At 41.3% G+C, this 24,905-nt stretch overlaps 1 protein-coding gene across 4 annotated transcripts; it reads left to right on the forward strand.

Moving 5' to 3' along the window:
• Nucleotides 1-1,938: 1,938 nt before the first annotated feature.
• sorbs3 (sorbin and SH3 domain containing 3) lies at nt 1,939-24,291 on the forward strand. Of its 4 annotated transcripts, none has more exons than XM_034238310.1 (21): nt 1,939-2,129; nt 9,879-9,951; nt 10,683-10,874; nt 11,032-11,104; nt 11,913-12,046; nt 12,272-12,335; nt 13,241-13,279; nt 13,379-13,469; nt 15,098-15,206; nt 16,785-16,838; nt 16,982-17,089; nt 17,697-17,752; nt 19,231-19,301; nt 19,881-19,942; nt 20,077-20,123; nt 20,336-20,450; nt 20,558-20,683; nt 21,170-21,271; nt 21,783-21,874; nt 21,985-22,091; nt 22,814-24,291. In XM_034238310.1, the coding sequence occupies exons 2-21, from the start codon at nt 9,940-9,942 to the stop codon at nt 22,873-22,875; spliced, it is 1,716 nt and encodes a 571-aa protein (XP_034094201.1). In that variant the 5' UTR covers nt 1,939-2,129; nt 9,879-9,939; the 3' UTR covers nt 22,876-24,291. The 4 variants fall into 4 exon arrangements, with proteins under 4 accessions (XP_034094201.1, XP_034094197.1, XP_034094200.1 ...); XM_034238306.1 differs by having other exon boundaries at nt 1,940-2,129; nt 21,170-21,658; XM_034238308.1 differs by lacking the exon at nt 1,939-2,129 and adding an exon at nt 2,695-4,364 and having other exon boundaries at nt 21,170-21,658.
• The last annotated feature ends 614 nt before the right edge of the window (nt 24,292-24,905 follow it).

Here is a 24,905-nt window from a genome sequence, read left to right on the forward strand (position 1 = left end):
TCTGTGATGCTAGTTCAAGCAGATACTTGGCATCTCATCTTGGGTGCAAGTTCATCAATGTTTGGGCTCAGGCTCTGAGCTGAGGAAACCCTCTGGATTGAGTGAAGGTGTGCGTGCAATATACCGGCGGGCCAGATCTAATAGTAATTAAAAATTATCCTGTGGGCCGAAATTAAATCCACCAAGGGCCTGATTTGGCCCCCGGGCCTTGAGTTTGACACATGTGCTTTAGAGTATTAAAACGAACAAGATGTGCATTAATATATGCACTAAAACACAATATATTTCCACTGTTATGTATTCATGCACTGCTGTGACACTAAGATGCACTACACTGTTTAAATATGAAATATTTATATGAAACTGTTTCTTAACCTGATTTACGCTACCTATAAAGATTGTTAAATTTGAACTTAAATAATCACATATCTAATTGATTGTTTTGTGATATTTAGTGTTTTCATTCTATTTCTACAGGTTAATGGTGTTATGTTTGTGATTTTGGCGACACCTGTCTGTATTCATGGTGACATACAAACGCACACAGTTCCTTTTGGTCCCACTAAGAGGCAGTGCTGCACTGCTTAACATCTGCTGGACAAAGCCTGTGAAAGGGAAATAAGTTCGGCACATTGCATCTCTTTCACAGACATAACAGTCATTTGTTGCAGGGAATCTATCATAATTTTAACATACAAACAATTACAGCATCACAACTCCAATTACCAACATTACAAATATATTTTTAAGACTTTTTTGGGAGTGAAAATTGCAAAGGCTTATTGTTCCTTTCCACATTTGTTCTAGGTTGTTGCTCATCTGGACTGTGATTCCACTGAGAGTAATCTGAGGTGTCAGGGTGGAGGGTGAGGTGGTCATCTCCACATGAAGATGGACTGCAGAGAAGGAGAGAGTTGTGACCTTTGGTTGCTGATCCTCCAGCCAACCTGTTCAATATTTATCTTGGATGGCAGAGCTGAGGCTTCTGCTTCAGGAATCCAGCAGGCGTCTGCAGAGTAATATCTCCGGATTGAGGGAAAAACATGGGAGTGTGGATCACTGATAAAGCTCCCCGCTTAACGGAAGCTTTACACTTTCTCCTTAGTTACAGAAACACAGCTGAAGTTCTGCTGGGACTGAGGCTTTAAAACGGAAAGCAGTAGCTACTACTTCTCTTGGCTCTGCTGCAAGGCTTTCCTCATACTGGGTGAGTATGGTGCTGGAAGAAAACATGGAAACACTGAGACTTTTGAACTGTGTGTGTGTGTGTGTGTGTGTGTGTGTGTGTGTGTGTGTGTGTGTGTGTGTGTGTGTGTGTGTGTGTGCGTGTGTTTGTGTGTGTGTGTGTGTGTGTGTGTGTGTGTGTGTGTGTGTGTGTGTGTGGGCATGCATCTGTACTCAGAAAAAGTTGTTCTTGAATGTAAAGATGGACTTTGCAAAGTGACAGGTGAGCAATAAAGCCACCTGGATCTCATAGAAAGCCCTCCAGACTATTTGTGCCTGATGTGCTTGAGATAAAAAACAGTGAATAGATAGTGCTGTTATGGCATGTCTGTTATTCAGGTCTTTGAGATGAAATTGCCTCTTATTCCCTCACACGTGAAACACTGGAGGGAGGTGCCACTGCGCCTGTATGGGAATCTCTATTATTTCCAGCTGTGGATGGAAACTATTACTGAAGGGCCTTCTCCCTGGTGAGCTTTAAAGTGCACGCACGCACGCACACACACACACACACACACACACACACACACACACACACACACACACACACACACACACACACACACACACACACACACACACACACACACACACACACACACACACACACACACACACACACACACACACACACACACACACACACACACACACACACACACACACACACACACACACACAGAAACTTGGGAACATAAGCCACACACACACACCTACGGACCCTCAGTCAAACATTCAGACCCACGCTGAATCATTCACCGAAGATAAAAGACACCCTGTTGGCCCGAGAAAGAAAAGAAAGAAAGAGGGAGGGAGAGGGAGAGGAGAACAGCAGCGGTCCCTCCTTCCTCTTCATTCACTTCCTTTGCACTGAGGAGATCTCACTGCTCAGCCTGCACCCTCTTGTAAGTATTGCACCACTTATTTTACAACACAGACAACTTTTTCCAGCTTGCCATGAGTTTCATTTTGGTGTTTCCATGTATTTTCAATGACTATTGATTTGGAAGGAAGCTACATCTGGCACAGATTTGAGCATCATGTTGTCATCATTCAGGTCATCATTTGAAACCTCTGAGACAAACAAGATAAGGGCTGTTTATTATCTGTGCTTTCATCGTTATTGCTGTTTCTTTTTGAATTTTCAGGATGTTGTTATGTAACAGTTGTGGATTTACTTGTCAGACTTTACTGTGTCTCATGCCAATCTTTTACTTCAAAATGTGCTTCATGTTGTGGCTTCAGAGGTTTGAATGTTTTCCAGTAAGAAATGCACTTTTTATCACCAAACTTTTCTAAATAAGAACAGCAGTTACCATGAGGATTTATGACTATATCAGGCATTGTTAGCTGACGTTGTGACCTAAAGTCCCCATGCAAGGCTCAGACCAAAACATGCTAAAATAAACCATGATTCTTGTGTTTGTTCCCAGAAACATTCCTAAAGTGTTACCTCAACCTGTGGTATGAATGACACTGTATGACGTCCAGACCTACTTATCTGTCTTCATGGTTATGGTGTTGTTTGTTTAAAAGTCGGCTCATCCATCTCCAGCTTCATTTAATCCTGATTTCTACAGACTTGTTGTCTCTTGTTTTCTCACAGCAAAGGAAAAAAGCCTAGGGGCTATACTGTAGTCGCCAAATGATGTAGCTTTTGGGTAACAGATTTATGTCATGGTTAATTCACTCGCAGGAATCTTTTTTAATGAGCTCCTCTTGTGAAATACTGGCACATACCGCTCAGTGTGAACGGACAGTGTTTGCCATACATCATACCTCTCTCCTCCTGATCTGACAATGTGTCGCTGCAATAAAAAAGGGAGCTGGCATTGGTGAAGCCTTGTGTTTGTTTAGTGAAGAGACAGACAAAGCGAACAAGGATCCAGTGTGTGGAGAGGTGTCAGGGTCCAGGCCAAAGTTTCAATCTCCTCTTGCGTGATTACCTCATTTAGCTGCAGAGTGACAGGGTGTCAGATGTGGTCACAGCGGGGTGAAAGTCTGCTCCTGCGGGACACAGATTATCAGGGGAGCCTCATAACCTGCACTTCCCAGCGTGGCCCTCAGGTTCAGCGGCTCAACTGTTGGCAAAAACAACCTTGTCCAGGCTGTAAATGGATATCTGCCCCGAGTTACGCTCCACCAAGCCAGACCACTGAATTATTCAAAAAGAGTGGAGTCCTTCCATTTCAAGCTGTAACTGCACATATTCAGACATAGATAGCCTATTCCATGTCCTGTCAGTTTATAACTGCAACCCAAAGTGCATGAGTATAACAGCTGATTGCATTTGTTAGCATGTGACTGCTCACCTTGTCTACCTGCTGGTGATTCAGCAACAAAACAAGCCTGTCAGCACTTTAGATTTCAGGTCTGTATTGGCCAGCAATGCAGGCTAACTTGAAATCCTGGTTTTATTTGGGCAAGTATTATTTGCAAGAGGAGGATTAGAGACATGAGCTCCATCTCTCTTTGACTGCTTTTGGCATGCTGCTGGAATTTGAATGCTGACTGACATATCTGTGCAGATACAGTACTGCTACTCCTGATTTGAATAGTTTGAACATCCTTCAGTCTCTGCTATAATTCCTTTAACAGCATTGCTTGTGTTTGTGTGAGAAAGTCAGCAGGACTCAGCGGTGTACTATGTGGTCTGGAGTTATGACTCTGAAACACTTTCAGAGCTACTGGAACAGAAAGAGCTCCTATTCTCTACTTGTAGCCTTCACATAAACACCCACACACAAAAGCAAAAAGGAGGAGAAATTAAGTCATGAGGGGGTGTCATGGAGTCATTGGGCAGTGTCTGGGCGGTGTCTGGGCGGTGGAGGTGATTAACTATTTGCATTCCCCTTTGGTTAACCCTGTGAAATATCACCTCATCACAACAATAGGGCTGCTTCACCCCCGAGCTGACAAGGCAAGAGCAGAGGGTGCTTTTTCAACGAGGGCCGAAAGTGGGTTGCTATGGCAATGCTTGTCAACCGGGAAGTCCTGCACGGAGGAAGGCAGGGCGGAGAGTAAGAGAGAGAGAAAGGGAGAGATTGTGTGTCCTGGAGAGTCTCAGTTAGAGAGCAGCGTGGGTTACGAGCAACACTGACAGAAAGAGGTGTGAGTTCATTTGTTGGAGCCACTTTAAGGTGAGTACACTTGGTATGTTTAAATATTAGGGACTGATCTTAAACATTGACACTGTAGAAACTAATTTGTGTTTGGCTTGTGTTTTTTTTTCTGAATAAATGTTGGGTAACCTGTCTGACGGCTCAGGGCTGCTCCACAGGATTAGTGCTGCAGACCTGCCCACAAGTACATTGTCTGATTCTGCCGTGCACCTGAAAACAAGTTGACCCATGTTTTGATGTTGAAATCTGTGGAGGCAAGATCTTGTGTGAGTTACATAGTGAGAGAGGGCACTGAGGGCACCTTGTTACCTAACATGTGATCCCTGCGCGCACCTGCCTGCAGAGAGTCTGACTTTATTTTCCCATCCTGCTGCAGATTTCAACGCTAATGGCCTGAAATCAGGACCATCCAGTCATCACTGGTGGCTCCCCTTACTGTCAGGGTGATTTCCACAGCCGGCTCTGATTCCCTTTGTAATATTACTGAGAGTCCAGCTGCCAGACCTCATATCCACAGGCTGCACTCAGCTTTGAAGATGCAAAATGACAGGCATGAGGATTTGTGAGATTTTGAGTGATTTGAGTTTGTATTTTCTCATGCTCTGTCTGACACATTGCATTATGGTTTTACTCTAACAGATCCACCCTAATAAGGACTGATCCTGGATGATTAGAAGTGTGTTTGTTGTAAAGACAGGTTTGATAAACTTCAGCTCAGCGTTGGGTTATTCTCCCAGAGAGAGGCTTTGATTTATTCTCCTCCTGGGAACACATTGCCTCTCCATTGACAAGAAACACTGACTCCTCCTGTTGCTCTGACTGGAGGAGCACCATACAAGGAGGTGACATACTTCCCTACTGATAAATGTGTGTATCCCCCCAATAACTGCAAATCATAAACTAGCAGCTCCAGAACCTTGTATGGGCCGCACATCTGCTTCGCTCGCAGGGCAGCATGGTTGCGTGATCAAACCTCACAGGACCTCTAACGTCTCTCACATAACTACAGAGTGACTCATTTAATGTGTTTAGAAATAAATACCCCCTGTATTTATTCAGCAAATGTGCTCGTGATTACCTTCTTACCACTTATTAAGGCAGGATTTATCCGTGTTTTATGACCCTGTTACGCAACTTTTAAGGCTACGGTGATAATTTGTCTGTGCAAATGCTTAAAAAGACTTTACCCTTCAGTCTGTCGTGTTGTTCAATCAGGAAATACACACTTTATCAGAAGATCAGACTGTGTATATGCTTTTTGAAGATTGTAGACAAGTGTTTAATGTCAAATGCAATGCAGGTCAGTGCTCTCCCAAACAACATGACCACCTTATGCAAATATTGAGCTTGTATTTTGGCCCGTGTCCTTAATTTGTGTCAGCAGGACTTAGATCCGTTCTTCTGCAGTAGTTCCCACCTTATAAAGTCAATCATTAACTCAGCACTTCTCCTCACCCTGCACACGGAAGCAGAGAACAACACTTGTGCTGATAAATGGAGATGTGACAGTTTTATTTGGTTTATTTAAGTCTCAGGACTCTCTGTCATTGTCCCAGCTCATTACTGACACATTCTCCGAGGGCACTGATGATGTATGGACATCATGATTCTCCCTATGACCGCAAATCACTACTTTACTAATAGTCCACCAACAAATCACAAAAGGGTCAACAGTGTGTCAGGTTTTCATGAGGGTGTGTGTGGTCACCTTGGCAGCCCTGTTCTTAGAGAGAACAATGCGAGGAGCTCTGCATGTGGAGGAGAATGAGGTCATCGTAGGTCAGGGGCTTCTCAGTAAGACCCAGTCACATCATCCTAAGGAAGGAAAAACAGACTTTTGATGAGTAATGAGAGTTGAGAAATAGTGACCTCATAGCTAGCTCATTTGCTATCACCGTAGAGTGAATGGTTTTGTCTTTTCTCACATTTTGAAGGTTTGCAAATTTGCTGTTTCCATTGCATACAGGTTGTTGCTATTCCGGTCCATGGAAACCTCCCTTTGTGATTCAGAGGAATCACAGGGGTGTGGTGAAGTTCACTGACCTTTTAGCTGCTGAGTAGGGCTGCTCTGGCTCAGCAACTTCAGATAATAGTCTGGTTCCTCATCCGCTCCTTTGGGTCAGAAAAGGATACAAAAAAAACCTTGTGCTTCACTAACTAAACTTTTTTCCTTTTTTTTCAAGTTTATCACAACACAATTTTTGGATTTCATGACGGAGCTGTTAGAATTCTGTTTCTTGAATCAGCTTGACATCCGGCCCTGTGCTTCTTTCGAGACCGGATGTGTTACCCTGGGGACAGATGCAGATATTTTCATACTTAGATCCCCTGATTCTCTCTTTGGATGTCCTCAGTTACCCTGTGAGGGACTAACTTTACTTTAGGGACCATTTACTTGTTCACTTACAACATTCCCTGCAACATTTAGCTTATTGTATTTTCTCTGACATGTATTTAGTTGACTTCATCTCCATTACTTACTTTTATTATTCTCTGTTTCTACTTGCACTAATTTATTGTTTTTTAAAATTTGTTTTATTGTTTTAGGTCTTATGTTTCATTGTTGGAGGAGCCTGGGACTTAAGGTTTTCATTGCCATAACTACCTGTAGCTACTGTACATATGACAACAAAGCCTTTGAGATTCAAACATGGCTAGAATGCAGCATCAGAATCACTGCAGTAAGATGGAAATATAAAACGCAGGCATCATCTCATCCTCTGCTGAGGCCTTTTATGGCTCCTTCCATCCTAAACTGATCCTGTGGTGATAATGAACCTCTCACCTAGCAGGGGTTTAGCTAATACGTCGGGCTATAAAGTTCATACATTTCAAACAGATAGCATCAACAACACTCTCACACAGTTTCTGAGCCCTGTCTCCATGCGAAAGCTTAGCAACCTCCGCTGTTGAGTCTCGGTAATTACGTAAAAATGCACTGGGCGTCCGGAGCCACCCCAGGGAGAGCCAGACTTCTGGACAGGGATTTTCTTGCTAGATATCATCACTGATTTGTCCTTATTAGGTAGGATCCTGTTTGGTGCTCTTGAAGGGGGAATGCATGCACCACTGAGACATAGAGCAATGTTATGACATGAGTTTACATCAGGATGCGGCATCGGTGATACATTTCTGGCTGCTGAGTGGAGGGAGTTCCATGTCAATGTTTAAAAAATCAGTTTAAAGGACAAACAAAGAGTGCTCCATGACTCTAGAAAAATATTAAGACTCACATCAGTTGTTCTTTACATAACACACACGATCAACTCAGTCCCTCTTGGAAATAAAAAACAGGGGTTTCAGCAGTTGTCAGATTTTTGGTGTCACAGAGTTGCTTTCACTGCAGGCATTCCTTTCAATAAATGTAATACATTGCAGTGCGTATCAAAAGGGAATTTCCTCAATTTTACACTTATTGAATTAATACCCAGTAGGAATATTTGGCCTCAGAGAACAATAGTCAATTGTCTTCTATTGCTTCTGGAGAGAGCTTTTTAAAGTAAAAGTAAAAAAAGGGTCAGTCATGCCTTTTATCTTGGCTTGTTCCTGAAACTTGAAATGGTTAACAGAAGGCAGAAAATATAGGAATTGAGAAAGTAAGCTATTAGGTTGCATTTTAGTATTGGACACATTAATAGGGACTCAAAGTCAGAACATCCCATTCCCTACATGTTATAAAAGTCCCATTATTTGTTGGATTGCACCTTTTTGAATATACATTTTATTAATATCATTTTTCATATGTTTTCGAGTTACCAATCCTAGTTTGAAATGAATGGGTATGAAAAAAGCTGCTATATTTAAAAAGAAGGAACTCCTTTGTTTGCTTTTAAGAATTCCTGTTTTAAAGAGGCCTGTGTGGAGACATACTCATAAAAAGAAGTCAAATAGTTCCTCGTCTAGGTTTTTGTTCATTAATGCGATGGGGCCTTTTAAGTGAATAACAACCTCCTGAGGAGATATCCGGACTTATAAGAACCAGCAGGTAATACACATTGGAAATGAGATTACATTAAGCCATCATTTGTTAATGTGGCTTATTTGCAATGTAGTCTATTGTCAGACGGATAATCAGCAGGCTGTGATTGCTGTGGGCGATGATAGGTAATCTGTCAAGCCTGAGCAGTAATGGTATTGTAGCAGGCACAATCCTCCGGTCCCCATATTTCTCCTGTTATGTAAGGCAGTTTATTAGGAGATGATGACTCACATGGAGTGACATCGTTGTCTGGAAAGAGGAGGATTGATTCTACCAGTGCATGCTCTCTGTGCTGTGTCCTAACCCTGTGCACAGAGACACAGTTAATATAGGCTTCTTGGAATTGGCCACAATAATTATAGACCCTAATGCACAGTTGCAAATGCCACATGGAGAACTCATTAGTGCAAATTGGGTTGGGCAGCTCTCAGCATGTAGTACTAGTAGCCACACTTGATAATTCACTTCTTGCCAAGCTGCATAACCATAGCTTGCACCATACTGTTTCATTACAATCTGTTGTTTTTCTCCCAAGATAAGATACATTATATCCACACAGTGCACAAAGACTTAACCACTTAACCTTGGTTTTACAGTGCAGGGTTACAGGGGCTGAATGGCGTTTGTGGTTTCTATGCCTGCAAAGTTATTATTGGCCATTTAGCCACTGTAGATGAGAGGTGCCTGCCGCACACAGGAGCGGAAATGGCCTCCCCCTCATCCTCCCCGTGCCTTTGAAGTTGAAACAGCAGCCCCTAATCTGTTTTCTGGGGTGCAATTGATTAGGAGCTTCGCCTTCAGTAGCAGACCCTCTCCATCATTCAGTCCAGCTTATTATGGCATTGAGTGGGAAAGTGAAGCAGGCTTGTGAGTCACACTCGTTTTTTGGGTGGGTTTTTCCTTAGTACCAGGGGAAAGTGACGCCAACTTTCCGTCTTCTGAATACTGGTGGGCTGGGATAATGGAACAGTTGTGTCTGGATACAACATGTGATTTATGACTGAGAGGCTTTGTGGAAACCCACACAATAATGACTCAAAGGGTTAAAAAAGGGCATGCTGAAAGATTCAGAATAAATATGTAAGATATACATTGGAAATCTGCAAAGACAATGTAACCAATCTACAACTCTCATTCAACAATGCCCTTATCTACACACAATTACACAAAGAGCTTCACATAAAACTGTATTTATGTCTGTGCTCTCCTCTTTAAGACTGTGTGATAATATGACGTGTGCATTTCCATGAAACATCAGGATAGAGAAACATTTGAAAATGTGGTGACTGATTGTTACAAGATTCAAAACAGATTACTTTTGTGTTTGAATCTAATTAAATGTAAAATCTGCCACAAAGAAAATTAAAAACAAAAACCTTATCATCATGTTCGGACAATACTCTTATCTTAAAGGGCCTGTACATTTCCCTTTTTATAAAACACAGTTTATTTTCATGATGATTATTGCAACTCTTCTAGAAACTTTGTACAATTGAAAAGAAAAAAGTGCAAGTTCATAAATAAATAGTGTGTATTTTCTCATGTCTTTGCAGATTATTTTGATGCTGGGCACAAGCATTTCATCTCTGTCACACAAGGACCAAAACTGATCACATGCAGTCTCAGGTAATACTCTTTAATTACTCTAAATGTTGACTTTCCCATTATCGCATATTACACATCCCATATCAATTAAACACATTCCATTGTCTTGAATAGGCACATTTAACCCCTCAAAATCCAGGAGAGCCACTCATGAGTGTCACAAAGGTTAGCCCAGGGTCAACACAACATGCCTTTAATGCAGATAGCAGTTCTCCACGAGGCTCAGAGGCTTTCCCATGACCCCTGGGAGGACCACGGCACCTGATTCAAATACATACCGTGACAATAGGAGAGCTAGACTACCCATCATGGACGGGGGGAGTAAAAAGATCACTATGGAGACCGCTGCTAGCACGGCGGGACTTTGAGGTTGACATCGGCGGCCCCCTTACCAACCTCCCTGCCCCCTGGCCTGCTGAATAGGGAGTTAATGGGCTCATAATGGTCCTCTCCTGTTTCAGTGCCCCCACTCTGCACCTTGAATGAGGCCTTTCTGCAGTTGTGGCTAGAGAGATGATGAAGTTGGTGGAACACCACTTCCCACTGGTCCTGCTTTAAATAAATTAGGGGCCTTTTCATCAGCGGGTCCCCCGCTGAGGCCAGTTTTTCTCTGGAGAATAGCTGGGACGCTAACAAGTTCACATGACCTCCCGTAGAGAGTGGTGTTTACCCGGCCGACAGGAGCACATGACAGGAGCAGAGTTCACACATTGTTTTTGTTCATCCATATTTCTCATTTCCTCTATGTTTAGCAACGTGTGGAGGTGGTCGGTGATCCAAACGGCTCCCGGGTCATCTTCTCCGGGGATGATGGCGTTTCCTCAGGCCAGCAGATCCTGACTTCTCCAGTGATGACCCATGAGGTGGTGGTCATCTCCCCTGGGCTCCCCACGCCTCCTCTGAGCCCTTTCCGCTCTATGGGGTTGTCATCTGGGGAGTTTAAGGTATGCACACAAGTTTCCTGGAGGCTGTGTTTAGTAACAATGGTTAGAGGTTGGAATTCAGTAAACAAGTGCTCCTCCCTGTGGAGAACTGATGCATGACAGCCATGGATATGTTTGGAAACCATTATTAAATGTCTTTAATTCTGCTCATCTCAAGGTGTCAGAAGTGAATGGAAATGGACTAACAAATCTCAGCTTTGGATCTTATTATGGTCCAAACCAAGGGCAAGGTAAGGTACAGTTTTTATAATCTGTGAATAACAAAAGTTAATTAAAGCGCTAAGGAAATGCATTTTTATTTTACATTTTAAATGTGTTAAGACTTTAACTAGAATTTAATGATTTCTTCATGTAAACATGAGGCTGGAAACCTTAACTTTTGATACAATGTTTGAAGAAATTGTTATTCTAATAGCTCTTGAAAATGTAAGTGTGGAAAGAGCAAGACATTTCGATTTGAATGCATAATCTTAATGAAATGTATAGGTGTTGAAGAAGTGTCAAAGCAGGGAAATTAAATGATGTGAGGAGTAGAAGATTGTCGAGTAGAAGAACAGGGAAAGGAGTTTAATATTTAAGTGTCATTTGGTTTGTTGTCCTGAAATGGATTTAGGTAAAGTGTGGAAGAAACAGCTCATGTGTAAGCCCCAGAAGTAAATTGTGTATAAACTATGAAAGCTTAGCCAATTTTTTGTGGTGGTGACCTGAGGCCTGAATGGATTTGACGGTCAGTCACAGCGTATTCATTTAAAAGAGTAAAGGGGTTAAAAGGAAGAGGTGTATTTAAAAATATCAGTTTACAAGTAACCACTTAAGAAACTTGCAGAGTAAGAGATTAAAACTGTCAAAGAGTAAACAACATGCAGTTAAAGTTTCAAAGGAAGTGTAAGAGGTACGCAATAATGTGGACTGCTTTTGTGTGATGTGTAAGAGTTTGAAAGTAGACTCGTGGCTGCATAACACACCTACATTCATCTGAAATGTATAATAAAGGGAACAAATATACTTATCTAAATGTGGTTTTGCAATATGATTCAGATGGACTGTCCAATGGCGTCCAAGGCCACACCACTTTACCACGCAGCAGGACTCCCACCAGAGAGGAGAGGCTTATCAAGTTCTCAGGAATTGGTCCAGTAGATGAAACTGGGATGCCCATTGCCTCCAGATCAGTAAGAACAAAATACATAATGTACTGTTTGGTTATCAAATATGTGTTCTAATACTTTTATTATTTTTCTGCCTACATTCTCAACAAACTGCATCTAGAAAAACTGTACATTTATGTTGATTTGACAGGTTTATGTTCTTGCTTCATCCATTGTTGCTGTTTTTCTCTAGCTCTAATTCCCCAGATGTGTTTACCTTCTGCACTCTACCTTTTATTCTCAAACCAGAGTGTGAACAAGCCCAGAGACTGGTACAAGAGCATGTTCAGACAGATTCACAAGAAGCCAGAGGGTAAGGACGCTCCTCCTCCTCTCTACTCAAACACAACACCACAGTGAATTCCTCTCTGTCAGTGTCAGGTATTATGGAGGGGATCCAGCAGACAAGCAGATTATTGGAGAGGCAAAATAAGACATGATCAAAGAGCACAAAAGTCTTATGTCATCTCTGTGTTTTGGTTGTGATAATAATCCAGTCACTTATCTAAACCCCAGGCTGTTCATTTGTCTCTATAATGTGTTGCGTAATAGAGACACATTCCCTGCTATTTGTGTGGTTAATGGCACCACATAGCATGCAGCACTGAGGTGGTTTGAGCCACTCTGGATTAGTTTTGTTTCAGCAGAAAATGTTAAGCTCTTTGCAAGTGATTTCTGTTTTGGACACACTTTTGGATTCCAAATGAGGGCTACTGCATCTCACTGAGGTGCTACCTATGATGTCTGGTAGAGCAAAGACATTCATTTCACAGCTATTTTAGTTTTTTATGAAGGCCTACAACAAATATGATCAACTTTTAATCATGGGGGAATCAGACAGTAGATTCAAGATTAAAAAGCTGCTTAAACAATAATACACCAGTAAAATATCTAATCATGTAATATTGATATTATACAACACTTTGAAAGGCGTCATTATGCATAATCAGTAACCTACTTTAACTTTGTAACTAAGTACATTTTGCTTAAATTACTGTATTTGTATTCATAATACTTTCACTAACATCACAATATACCACTTTTCACAATATCTAATATACTACACAGTGGTTTAAAATGTAGGTCTTACTATAAGACAAATCAATTGGTATTGCATGTGAGTAATTGGAAAAGAATGACATGTATTGATGATTTTTCTTACAAAGTAGCCTACTTCAGTGTTTGAGTCTAAAAAAAGTCTCTCTGTTGTACTTTTAGAACCTGAGATGGAAGATTCAGACCGATGGTCATCTGAACGTAAGTGAATCAACCAAAGTCCACATTGTTATCCTGCAAAGTTACATAACCACTTGTTTCTTACTTAAGACTGATCTTCTCTGATCACATGATCTGCAGGAATCCAGTTATCTGCCAACACCACAGAAGAAAGTAATGAAGCAGACAAGAATCTCTTCAGGCTAACACCTTATGGAGCCCTACCAGACTGGTGAGTTTATACTGGTTTGATGTGACTGCTTCAGGGTCACAGGGGGGATATTGCAGGGGTTCTGAAACGTTTGAAGTCCACTTAAGATGGTTAAAACATTTAATCTAAATGATGTGTTATGCCACTGTCAGCTGCCGCTGAGGATAGCTAGTTTAGCATATCCCAGCATGCACTGGAGAGAAAACAGGCAAGCTGCCAGTGTGTGTTGTCATATGGCATATTTAAGACAAATTAACAACCTCTCACTTTAACACCTGTGGGCAATTTAATAACGTTTATTTAATTAAAGTAAACCTGAGATGCTTTCAAACAGAGAGATAGATGGATCAGAAGATTGATACCACTCTTTACTCCAGGGGTCTCAAACTCAAGGCCCGGGGGCCAAATCCGGCCCGCGACTTCATTTTATGTGGCCCCGCAAGAGCTTACAAAGAATATAATACATTCATTATATGGTTACATGCCACTTTACAGAAGCGGGTTGCCCATAAACTACATGTCCCACGATGCATCTCGTTTTGTGACATGTGCACTGAAGAGATTTGCAATTATTTGCCCTGGACTTCTGCTTTCAGATGTAGTTAATTACTAAGTTATTATCCTATCCGATAATAATCCAATTTAGAGGCAATAATGTAATATAATACATTATTTTCATATATATATTATATATTTATACAGTTACAACCGGCCCTTTGAGTGCAACCTTTATGCGAATGTGGCCCGCGATGAAATTTAGTTTGACACCCCTGCTTTACTCTTTCTAACTTTGTCTAAATACAGTTACTGCCAGCAGCTATATTAGCCTAGCTTAGCACAAAGACTGAAACCATGAAGGAACAGCTAGTCTACCTTTGTGCAGTTATTTCTTGGAGTATCCTCTGGGAGCCTTTCTGTGACGAAATAAATTAAACTAATTAGATATATAACATTTTGATTTGTGTGTATAAGGGTTTCTAGTTGGTGCTTGTTCAGACAGGCTAGCATAACTGTCTCTCTGCTAGTTTCATATTTACCAGGCTACACTAATGGAGTCTACACTTAGAGTGGTATCTATATTTTCATTTAACTCTCAAGAGTGACTAAGCATATTAACCAATATGTCAAAGTACTTCTTAAAGCTCTTACTGAAGGTTAGCAATGTACCTTTGTTCAGACCTCAGACTAATACAGCTTGGGTTGAAAAAAACAAACATATGCTATAGGGTTAAACCTAATTCTGGAGATAACACCAAAGTTATTTTGCACGCACGCTGTTATACAAGAATTTAGAAAATGTGCATATTTACCTACTGAAGTAGAGGATATTTAACAGTATGCTTTTTGTGTTGCTGTTTTTGAATTCTTTTCAAATATGCATTAGATTACACATCAAAATGAATGCATTCCTCACATCAGATAAAGTCTTATGAATACCAACCCAAACTCAGACCAATAGCAGTGGAGGGAAAACGTGTGGGACAGACATGTTGGGATTTGTTTTTACAGGCATTCACAATGAAGCCGGGATTTACTTGTGTGTGTGTGTGTGTGTGTGTGTGTGTGTGTGTGTGTGTGTGTGTGTGTGTGTGTGTGTGTGTGTGTGTGTGTGTGTGTGTGTGTGTGTGTGTTGGGGTATTATGTTTCAGGAGCGAGGATGTAGATAAACTGTCAGACCCGGGAAAGCAGCCCGCTAAACCGAGGAGCATATTTGACTTCGAGCCTGGAAAGAGCAGCAACTCGGAAAGCCAAAACCAGGTAACAACCTCACATGCTTTCGTTTAAAAATAGGCTCTGATATGAATCTAGCAGAAAACTCCATTACATAGATGGATGGATAAATGTATCTAGCATTGTTGTTGGCTCTAATGGTTTTGAATTATTTGTTTAGTCTTAGCTGATTTCCCAGTGGGGAGGATCAGGAACAGGTTTCAGGATGGGCACCTTTTCTTTAAGGATTAGTCCTCATATTTCATCTTCTCACGCGAGGGAACTTGTGAATGTGGTCATTTCACAGCGTTACTGCCCCTTTCAACCAGATGTTCTCACTTTCTTTGATTCTGAGGATTAAACATGTATTCATGTAGCTTTCCAGACAAGAAAAGCCATGATCTAAGTGTTTATGTCTGTGTTCCTATCAGGTATTGTGCTGAAAGTCAGTGATCTAAGAGCTGCTGAAGCTGACACTTTGACTGATATTTATTTACCCCTGGGGTTGTAATTTATTGTCTTGTGTATTCTCCAGTGTCCAAGAGCTTTTGTAATTGAGTGTGCAGCCGTTTCTATTTGTCACCGTGTTTAAAAACCCCTGGTGAGTTACAGAGCGGTGTCTCTATGGTAGTTTTTTTTTTAATGGCTCTTGCAACAATGTCCCAGATCTGGTGCATATTGTGCCCAGTGGCCGCGCTTGTAAAAGAAAAGGAATCTTTGTTTCCACTCCTCCATGGGAGCGGAGGTGTCTTGTGATCCGCATTATGGTGTTAACCTCTTGTGGTGTATAATGCCTCACAGCATGGAGACTTATTTCATTTCCTCTTTATGACAGCGGCCTATGTTCGATCCCCTGGACGGCGTTTAGCAAACCAGTGCTCAGACCATATCAGGTGTTGAGCTGCTTCACACTGACATTACAGTCTGTGCATGTAGTGAGGACGGCTCCCAGCTGAGGGGAAGGCCTTGGCATTCACATGGACACCTTCAGCCAAGGTTTTCACAAAAAAAGACCTGGAAATGGAGCAAGGGGTTCCTAGTTCTCTCCAACAGAGCCTTTTAAAGTAATGTTTGATAGAATCAGCTGTTCTCTTTGTAAAGACAGATTGAGAGCGGGATATTTGAGCATTTTACCTCTTATACGATATTCAAGAGTTTAATCCAGCTACTGCATTGTCCAGATTACAGTCTAGTTGTCTTGAATTCTTCCACTAAAAGAGATGTGCTGATTTTCTCTTTGGGCAAACTCTTTTATGGGAAAGACCGCTCAGTTCCAAATCCTTTCTTGAATCCAAAACACATTGTCAGAATAGTAGTGAAAGGGTTTTCACATGGCTGGATACAATTCATAGTGGGCTCCAGGACAAACATGTGTTGTGGCTCCCTATTGAGAGCCATCCTACTGTTCATTGCAGTTACATTGTTCCCAAATCAAACCAATACTCCTTTCTGGAATAATATAACCTGACTCCAGGTTTTCTATGTAAAGTACATAAAAGCAATTTGATGAAACGCAACATAATTCATGAACATGGACCCGCAGCAACGTCCTAAAGCTAGATTTTACCCACATTTTTTTGGATGAAAGAATAACTTCTGTTTAATGTCGCTTTCTGCTTTCGTTAGGTTCATACATCCCAGAAGAAACAACCGGAGACACCGAATCCCCCTTCAGTTGAGGTGAGCTTCTTTGACAACATTTTAATTCCTGCATTCACTTTCTATCTTTGTACCACCACAAAAAGGGACACCATTAGCTCCATGTTGTTTTAGTATTCTGTATTTTAATGTTGCCATTCCAACTCCGTGGCTGCGTGGCTCAGGCCAGCCTGGTCTCCGAGCTGAGCCGCTTTGAGGCTGAGCTGGACTCGGAGATCCAGGGCCTGGAGAGGAGACTTTCCCAGAAGAAGCAGCGTCGAGGCCGGGGTGAGGTACTGAGCCCCCCTCCTGACTCTCTCTGCAGAAGCATCCCTCCCTCCAAATCTAGCAGAATCCTCACCTACCCTCACCCCCCCCCCCCCCAATTAAGGCTGCGAGACTCAGCGTCCCTCCCTGCTTTCTAGCTTGCTAGCCCTGTGTGTTGTTCCTCCTCCTGGATGACCGCCCTGGAATCACCTGCCTGTCTTGCTGTTGGACTGATGTGCTGTGTTAATCACCTGCCTGCAAATTTGGCTGCCAAAAAAATGAAGACATTTTGCAATCAATTACCTTTACATTCTTCCCGCAATGCTTGTTTTAGAGAGTGATCTGGATGCAACCCTGTCAAGAATGTTTTTTGATTTTCAAGCTGTTCCTGATTCTTGTGTGATTACATTTGCTTTATAGGCTGCGATTTGATTGAAATCACTGGCAGCTCAGACAGATCATGAATGGTGATGTTTTTTAGGCTGTGGAGGATAGGACCCAGGGGATTTCTTGCTCCTTTGGGAGTGGTCAGCACCTCTACTTTGTCTGAGTTGTTGTGAGATTTCCTCTGAGCTGTGAGACACAGCGGGCTGCAAGGGAACAAAGTTAACTTAATGTTCACTCTGCTTTCAGGAGGCCAGAGGCAAAGAGCTGGTAACTGAACCAAAGACTGGGACTCCAAACTACAGGTCAGTGACAACATAACTTAAGAAAACAACATACATATGATTACTTAAAGAGACATTCAGAAAGGTAAAATCGCATGTAAACTGACATTTGTATCATTTAAAAGGGCATTTTCCACAAAAGGTTTCATTTCAAGACTAAATAAAGGAGTTTTTTAATGCACATTAGTATCATTTTTCACTAGTTATCAGTTGTCAGTTTCATTTCTATACACCAAAGTGTAGAGTTGTTCTTACACACACCATTATACTGTTCAAATTAGATTCAGGGCTTTCAGTGTTTGTTGGCATAGTTGTACCTTTACTTAGTTTTGTACAAAGCCATGGCATTCCTGTATTTTTCTGTTTCTGTTATGCAAATTCCTCACAAACAAGTGGATTTTAGACTTTTGTAATCTCACTTGATCGATTGCACACAGTTTTAGTGATAGCTAAATGTAAATAATGATGGTATAGTAGGTTTTAAAGTGATGTTGCATATCATAATAGACGCACATGCAAGACAGGTCAATGTTAAGGCCTTAGTCAATCACTGACCAACAGACCTCCTCTGAGCCCAACACCCTCTTAATGCACTTTGACATTGTTTCCCTGAGTGGGAGTAACTTCCCGTTGCTTCCTGCCGTTTTAAGAAACAAATACCTGCAGTTAGCACAACCATTTATTCTTTGTACCTGTCCAGTTAGTTGATCAGGTGAATCTCTGTCCTGGATTCTGTTAGGAAGCTGTTGAATGTTAACAAGTTCACGTACAGTATTTGTTACTTCAAACAGCAGGCTGCATTCCACATTTCTCTCCATGTGCGTAATGCTCTCCTGGAGGATTCTCGCTCTTGTTTGCTAAGTTGAGTTCATGGGTTCTGACCTTTCCTGGTTTGGTTGGATAAGGTTTTTTTTTGTCCAACACCCAGTTGCTAAGGACATGCTATGTAGCTCATGGTGCCCAGCTGCAAATACTGGAATACAAAACAGTACTGTCTAGAAATATGTAAATGCATTCAGAGGCAGACAGGCAGGAAGCTTTGGGTTATGGATTTAATTGTTAACCTAGAAACAAAAGACACATCATTCTGATCATGAATGCAGTTGTGGGGGCTGTAAATGTGATTTAAACCCCAAACTTAATCTTAAACAGATTGAGGCACATAGTGTCGTCTGCTTGGCCTTCTAGCTGTCTGATTATTTGTCTCATCTCTGTCCAGTGTATGAAATCTAGCAGCTGCAGCCAGATGTGTTGTACAGTAATTCTGACACACACACACACACACACACACACACACACACACACACACACACACACACACACACACACACACACACACACACACACACACACACACACACACACACACATTCTCCCTGTAAAATTAGGCTATTTCCATTTGAATGTACTTTGATGTTATTAGACAACCTCCCCCCTGATTGGGAGACACATTGGCAGTAAAACAAACATAAAGGTTATACTTTCTTCTTTTTTTCCAGCAATTCATCAGCAGCGAAGCAGCCTGTCCATCGCTCTGTTGGCTCATCATTGACCTCTTCCCCCACACATGGTAAACATGGATTCTCTTTTGGGCTCAACACACAAATGCACACTATGATTTTCCCACCAACTTTCTTTAAACTGTCCATAAGTTGATCATCTTCTGTTTTTCCTCTTCGTTGATCTCACTTGAACCCACCCGTGTGCAGGCTGCTTATTTAATCAGGCATACGTTTGATGTAGGGTTTTCGTAATCTAATATATTTTGTAGGTCCCATGATTCTCTTTAATTGCCACTGTTGTCTTCTGCTCTGGTGTTTGGCTTTTCAGATGAGGCTGATGTGTGCACAGAAAAGCTTTTGCAGTTTTTTCCTTTAGAAACCGAAGGTGTAGATGGGCGGGGAGGAAGCCCGCGAAAATAGGAAGTGGAACTCGGAAGACCTGATTTAAGATTAGCTTTAAACAATTGTTTTTTTCTGGAAATGAGTCCAGATGGGGCCAGCCTGAACAGTTTCCAGGATCCTTGTTTTAAACCTATGGAGCTATTAGGGCTTTTCATAGCAGCACATCCAAAAACAACATTTGCTGAACAAAAGAGTGCCATTTAAGACTCCGTAAACACCGCTGTGCCTTTTACTTTGCTCTACAGTAGATCGCCTTTCTCCTGCAAATGAAACCATGGAGCTCCCGGCTAAGAAAGAGGAGAAAAAGGTATGTTTCTATGACTTTCTTGATACTTAAAAAGAATAACCAAAGTTGTGGCATTATGTTGTCAATCCTAAATTGTTCACATAATCACTGCACCTACAAATCTTGAATCCTGAATGATTTGTTTGTTTCTCCAGATGAAAGCAGCACGAGCCAAGTTCAGTTTCCAAGCTCAGTCACCGAAGTGAGTTACAGTGTGAGCGGATATAATAGACATTTCCTTTCTTGTACATATTGCAACATATTGTTCTCAAGAAAACATTGTGTAAAAGGATCTCAGATTTTAAACTCAAATACAAATCTATAGTGTCTTCTGAATGCACATTTTAACTTTTAACTCTTTAATCTAATTTATTTTCCTTATGCGTGTCTCTTTATTCTTTTTCCTTTCATCAGAGAGCTCATGCTGCAGAAAGGCGACATTGTTTACATCCACCGGCAGGTAGATGCCAACTGGTTTGAAGGAGAACATCATGGACGAGCGGGCATATTCCCCACATCTTATGTGGAGGTACATTTCTCTATGGGTCTCATTTGAACTATCTGTACTGTTGCTTTGTGCTGGTTATCTCAAACCATGTGATACTTTCTCAAAACTGGTTCCCTTGTCCTCCATAGATTCTGGCTCCTACGGAGAAGCCAACACCGATAAGGTCTCCCACTCTGCAGGTGTTGGACTACGGGGAAGCTGTGGCTCTGTTTAACTTCAACGCTGATCTACCTGTTGAACTTTCTTTCCGGAAAGTGAGTATCAAGTGTTGCTGGAACAGAGAGGAAATGTTTCTGTTGAATTATGTATTGGAACAAAATAATCTGTAGCACTAGTCAGTTTGTTGCATGAAATGTTATGAGCAATCAAATGCATTCAAATTTGTATTCGAGTTAGATGAGAATATTGTTACCACTCCCAATGGCTGTATGCTTAATGGAAAAGCTACCAGCTGCTGGTTAGCTTATCTTAGCATCAAGTGTGGAAACAGGAGGAAACAGCTGGCCTGGCTCTCTTACAAAATCCTCCTCCCTGTACATGGAAATTCACGAATCAACAAGTAATATTTTGTTTTTTAACTAGAACAAAAACTGTGAAAAAGTGTAAAAATGACTTGGGTTTTGCAGTACCAAGGTTTGCGTGTTACTCCCAAACAAAAATGTAATGATTTCTATCAATAGGCAATATATTGATATTACATTTCTGTGGATATTATATTTGTCTCTGTGTTTCTTCCTTAGGGCGAGGTGATCAATGTAACCAGGCGCGTTGACGATAAGTGGTTAGAAGGGAGGATCTCAGGGACCAACCGGAGCGGCATCTTCCCGTCCAACTATGTCCAGGTCAACAAGATGCCCCGCACCAGATTGTCTTCTGAAGACTTCCCAGCGGGGGGCCCCATGTCTCCCGGACCCCAGAGTCCAGGCCGTCCGCTGCACTCCCCCTGCCCGCGGTCACCCTTATCCCCTTTCACCCCCTCGTCCCTCAGCCCTAAACCCGGGAACTCCCCTCTGAATCCGTCTTCACCTGTTCCTTACAGCAGCCCAGCTTCACAATCACGCTCCCCCACTCAGACACCCGTATCCAAAGAAACAGCCAATCGATGGCCCTCAAAAACGGCTTCACCCACCAACCTGAACAACAACCACTGGGCTGGGACACAATCTGCTGTTTCCCACAGAGTAGGAGTAACCACAGCCAACACTCCCAGACACACTGACCCCCCACAGGTCTGCTCCACTGCCCTGCCTGAGAATCTCACTGCATGTCCACACCACTGTTTGTGTTGAAAGGGGTGTTGTTAATCATTCCTTTATTTCATAATGCCTGACATGATGTTTCTATTTCTTGCAGGGTGCGATACCAAACCAGACGGCTCGGTCACACGTTAACTCCCTGCCACAAGTGCCAAACAACCCTGATTCCACAGCGGTGCCACGACACCCGTACGTCATCATATTTTATTCGTCTATACGGTTGCAAAAGTGTTGCAGCTTTGGTGAAATTGTGGCTCAAACTATTTGTTTGTCTTTTTTTTCAATGGTATCTATTGTAGACATAAAGCTGTTTACAACTACAAACCACAGAATTCAGATGAGCTGGAGCTCAGAGAAGGAGACGTGGTGCAAGTGATGGAGAAATGTGACGATGGCTGGTTTGTAGGTAAGGACAAAGGAGATTAATACAAATAAAATCACAACAATTTCACAGTTTTCTATTACCTCAATTTAGATGTATATGTTGAAGCTATATATATATATAGAGAGAGAGCCTTCAGTATAGTTTTAACACCTTTACCTGAAGGATGAAACATCATTCTTTTAAAATGTATTCCCTTGTTTAGTGTTTTATCAGTCTGATGAAGGGACTGGCTAACAAGAAGTCACTCTGATAGGTGTCGCCATTGTTGTTGCTTTTTGCTATTAGGTGACTTGAAGGCCATGATTCATATATGTTTCATACACAAATCCAATCATTCAGGGGGCCTTTTATATTTTTATGTTTCTTGCAAATGTATTTAGGCGTAATTGTTACCACCTTGTAGACTTTACATGATATGGCATCAGTTAAGGTCAGTAAAGTTGTTTGATAAAGAATAAAATAATAGGATGTTACAGTACATTTCAAGTCTAAAGCCATTCATAAAACAAGTCAAACATAATAAAATGTTGTTAAGATTGTTTTAATTTCATGAATTCTTAGTGTTTCTGTTCAATTAGGATATGAAAACATACAGCTGTGTTAGCTCTCCCTCTAGTGGACATAATGAACCATTGCAGATGATAACGCAACAATGAACTATGCATTGTGAATTGTTTTAGTATATGTGCTTACAGTTGTTTGTCACCGTTGTTTGACCACAGTGTGTGCTCTGCTCTCTGTAGGTACGTCAGAACGGACTCGTGCTTTTGGGACTTTTCCCGGGAATTACGTGGCACCTCTTTGACCTCTGCAATTCCTGCTTGCCCACATCCACCTGGACTCATACGAGCCCGAACAAACACTCGCTAAAGCTCAGATCCTTCTCTGACACCCCAGCCTTTCTTCATTCCATTACACCCACCACCCTGCTAATCCCAGTTAAGTCCGACCTGCATGTTCCCTCTGTTGCCCAGAACAGAGGTGAAGGCAGGGACAACGAGTGGTTTCTCACCTCACCTCCCTGCATGAGTGCATGTGTGTGTGTGTGTGTGTTGTACTGAGACGTTGGGAGTGTTTTCACACGCAATACTTGAGAGGAAAGAATGAATGCTGATGATACTGTTTCAGATGCAAAGAATGGACTTTTTTGTTCCGCAACTATTTGCAGCTGCAGGACATTTGCATTCCTTCTCAGTGAACAGCACTGTTCCTTTTGAGATCCTCATAGTTTCTGTCACCACAGTGCCATCACAAACCACTGCTGAGCATTTATGAATTAATAAGGCACATTTTTCAGGATTTTAAATGGATTAATGTTTAATTCAATTACTTCCTCAGATTGTTTTTCAGATCTTTGAAAATACCCTGGGCATGTTTGAGGAAACAACAAGAACATCTGTAGAAATCTGCGTAATGTAACGTAATGGCTCGGACATATCAAGAGACAGCCTAATACAAGGCTATGCAAGAGTGGTTATAATAAATGTGTGAATTGGTTTAATAAGCAAGTTAATAATGAGGGAAATGTGGCTCTTTTGGATGTCCCTCCCAAGCCATAGAGAGTGATGCCAAATGTGAAAGTTAAGAGAGGTCATGTTCTGTGCTGGAAAGGAAGTTTCTTTACGATGAAATGTAAAACTTCTATAAATTGTACAAGATCCGCCTTGTTGCATAACCTATAGCTAAGTCTGGATAATACTTCCATATTAATGGTAAATTATCTTTTAATGTACATGTATTTGAAGCAAAGCTCTGCCAAATGTAACATTTCATGGCAATTCTCTTTTTAAATCGCCATTTAAAAATTCCCTGCTCACCTTATTTCTGCTACTGCTGCTTTTATCATGTGTATCTGCTTTCAGGGTTAACATTCTCACAGTATTTCCAAAATCACACGTGTTTTTAACAGTGCAACTTTTTAAAAGTGTGACCTTGAAAGCTAATTAAAAATTCTTATTATGAGGTCATTTTTCTATGATATATACATGATTTCACTGTATAAATTGAATCATATTAAGTATAGACACAGGAGATGATTGTACAGACTGTAACCTTTTATCAAATTGAAAGTATAATATATATTTGCTTATAAAACAATGTATCTCATTTGTATGGTACGCAATTTTTTAAAAGCAATTAAACATTACAGAGTGATACTGAGAGACCTCGTTTTCATGTGTTGATTTTGGTAAAGTCTGTTCATAAATGTTGATTCAACAAACACTTGTGTATGGAGCATTATCATACAGGTATTTGTACTGAATTTTGCAAATGTTTACCGATCAAATAACATGGACATAAACACAATACAATGGTAATACATTCACACAAAATACAATACATAAAACATGTTCTGATTGTATTTTATTATGAACATATTCAGATTTTTACAGTATCAACATAATCATTAAAGGTAGGGTAGGTAATTTTGCAGAAACCAGCTTGCTAGAATTTGAAAATATGCAGCCGGAAAAAATCTGCCACTTCCTTACAGACTTCCTTACAGAGCCCCTCCTCCAACACCCACGAACGCGCACAAGTTTGTGCACAGATGGAAGGCTGACAGGCAGGTAGGCCGGCTCAGATGATCGGTCGTGCTTTTTACAGCGCCACGGCTTCCACAGATTAAAATATATATATATATGTTTTATATATTTATTGTCAAAGCATTTAATGTATTCATTGCTATCAGGATGTTAAGAGCATTCCATGGAATATAACAAAAAGTGTTTCTGAAGTGAATTACATACCCCACCTTTAAATTGATAAGTGACCCCCTTTAGGTACATCTTTGAAATCTTGTATAGTTACGACATTCCTGGTATAAGAATATAA

Source organism: Gymnodraco acuticeps, unplaced genomic scaffold, assembly GCF_902827175.1.
Source record: "Gymnodraco acuticeps unplaced genomic scaffold, fGymAcu1.1, whole genome shotgun sequence".
Classification (NCBI taxonomy): Eukaryota; Metazoa; Chordata; class Actinopteri; order Perciformes; family Bathydraconidae; genus Gymnodraco; species Gymnodraco acuticeps.

Coding starts and splice junctions, on each gene's coding strand:
- sorbs3 (XM_034238306.1), top strand. Junction 12,047..12,271: donor TGCCCATTGCCTCCAGATCA/GTAAGAACAAAA, acceptor TTCTCAAACCAG/AGTGTGAACAAGCCCAGAGA. Junction 20,684..21,169: donor TTGAACTTTCTTTCCGGAAA/GTGAGTATCAAG, acceptor TTTCTTCCTTAG/GGCGAGGTGATCAATGTAAC.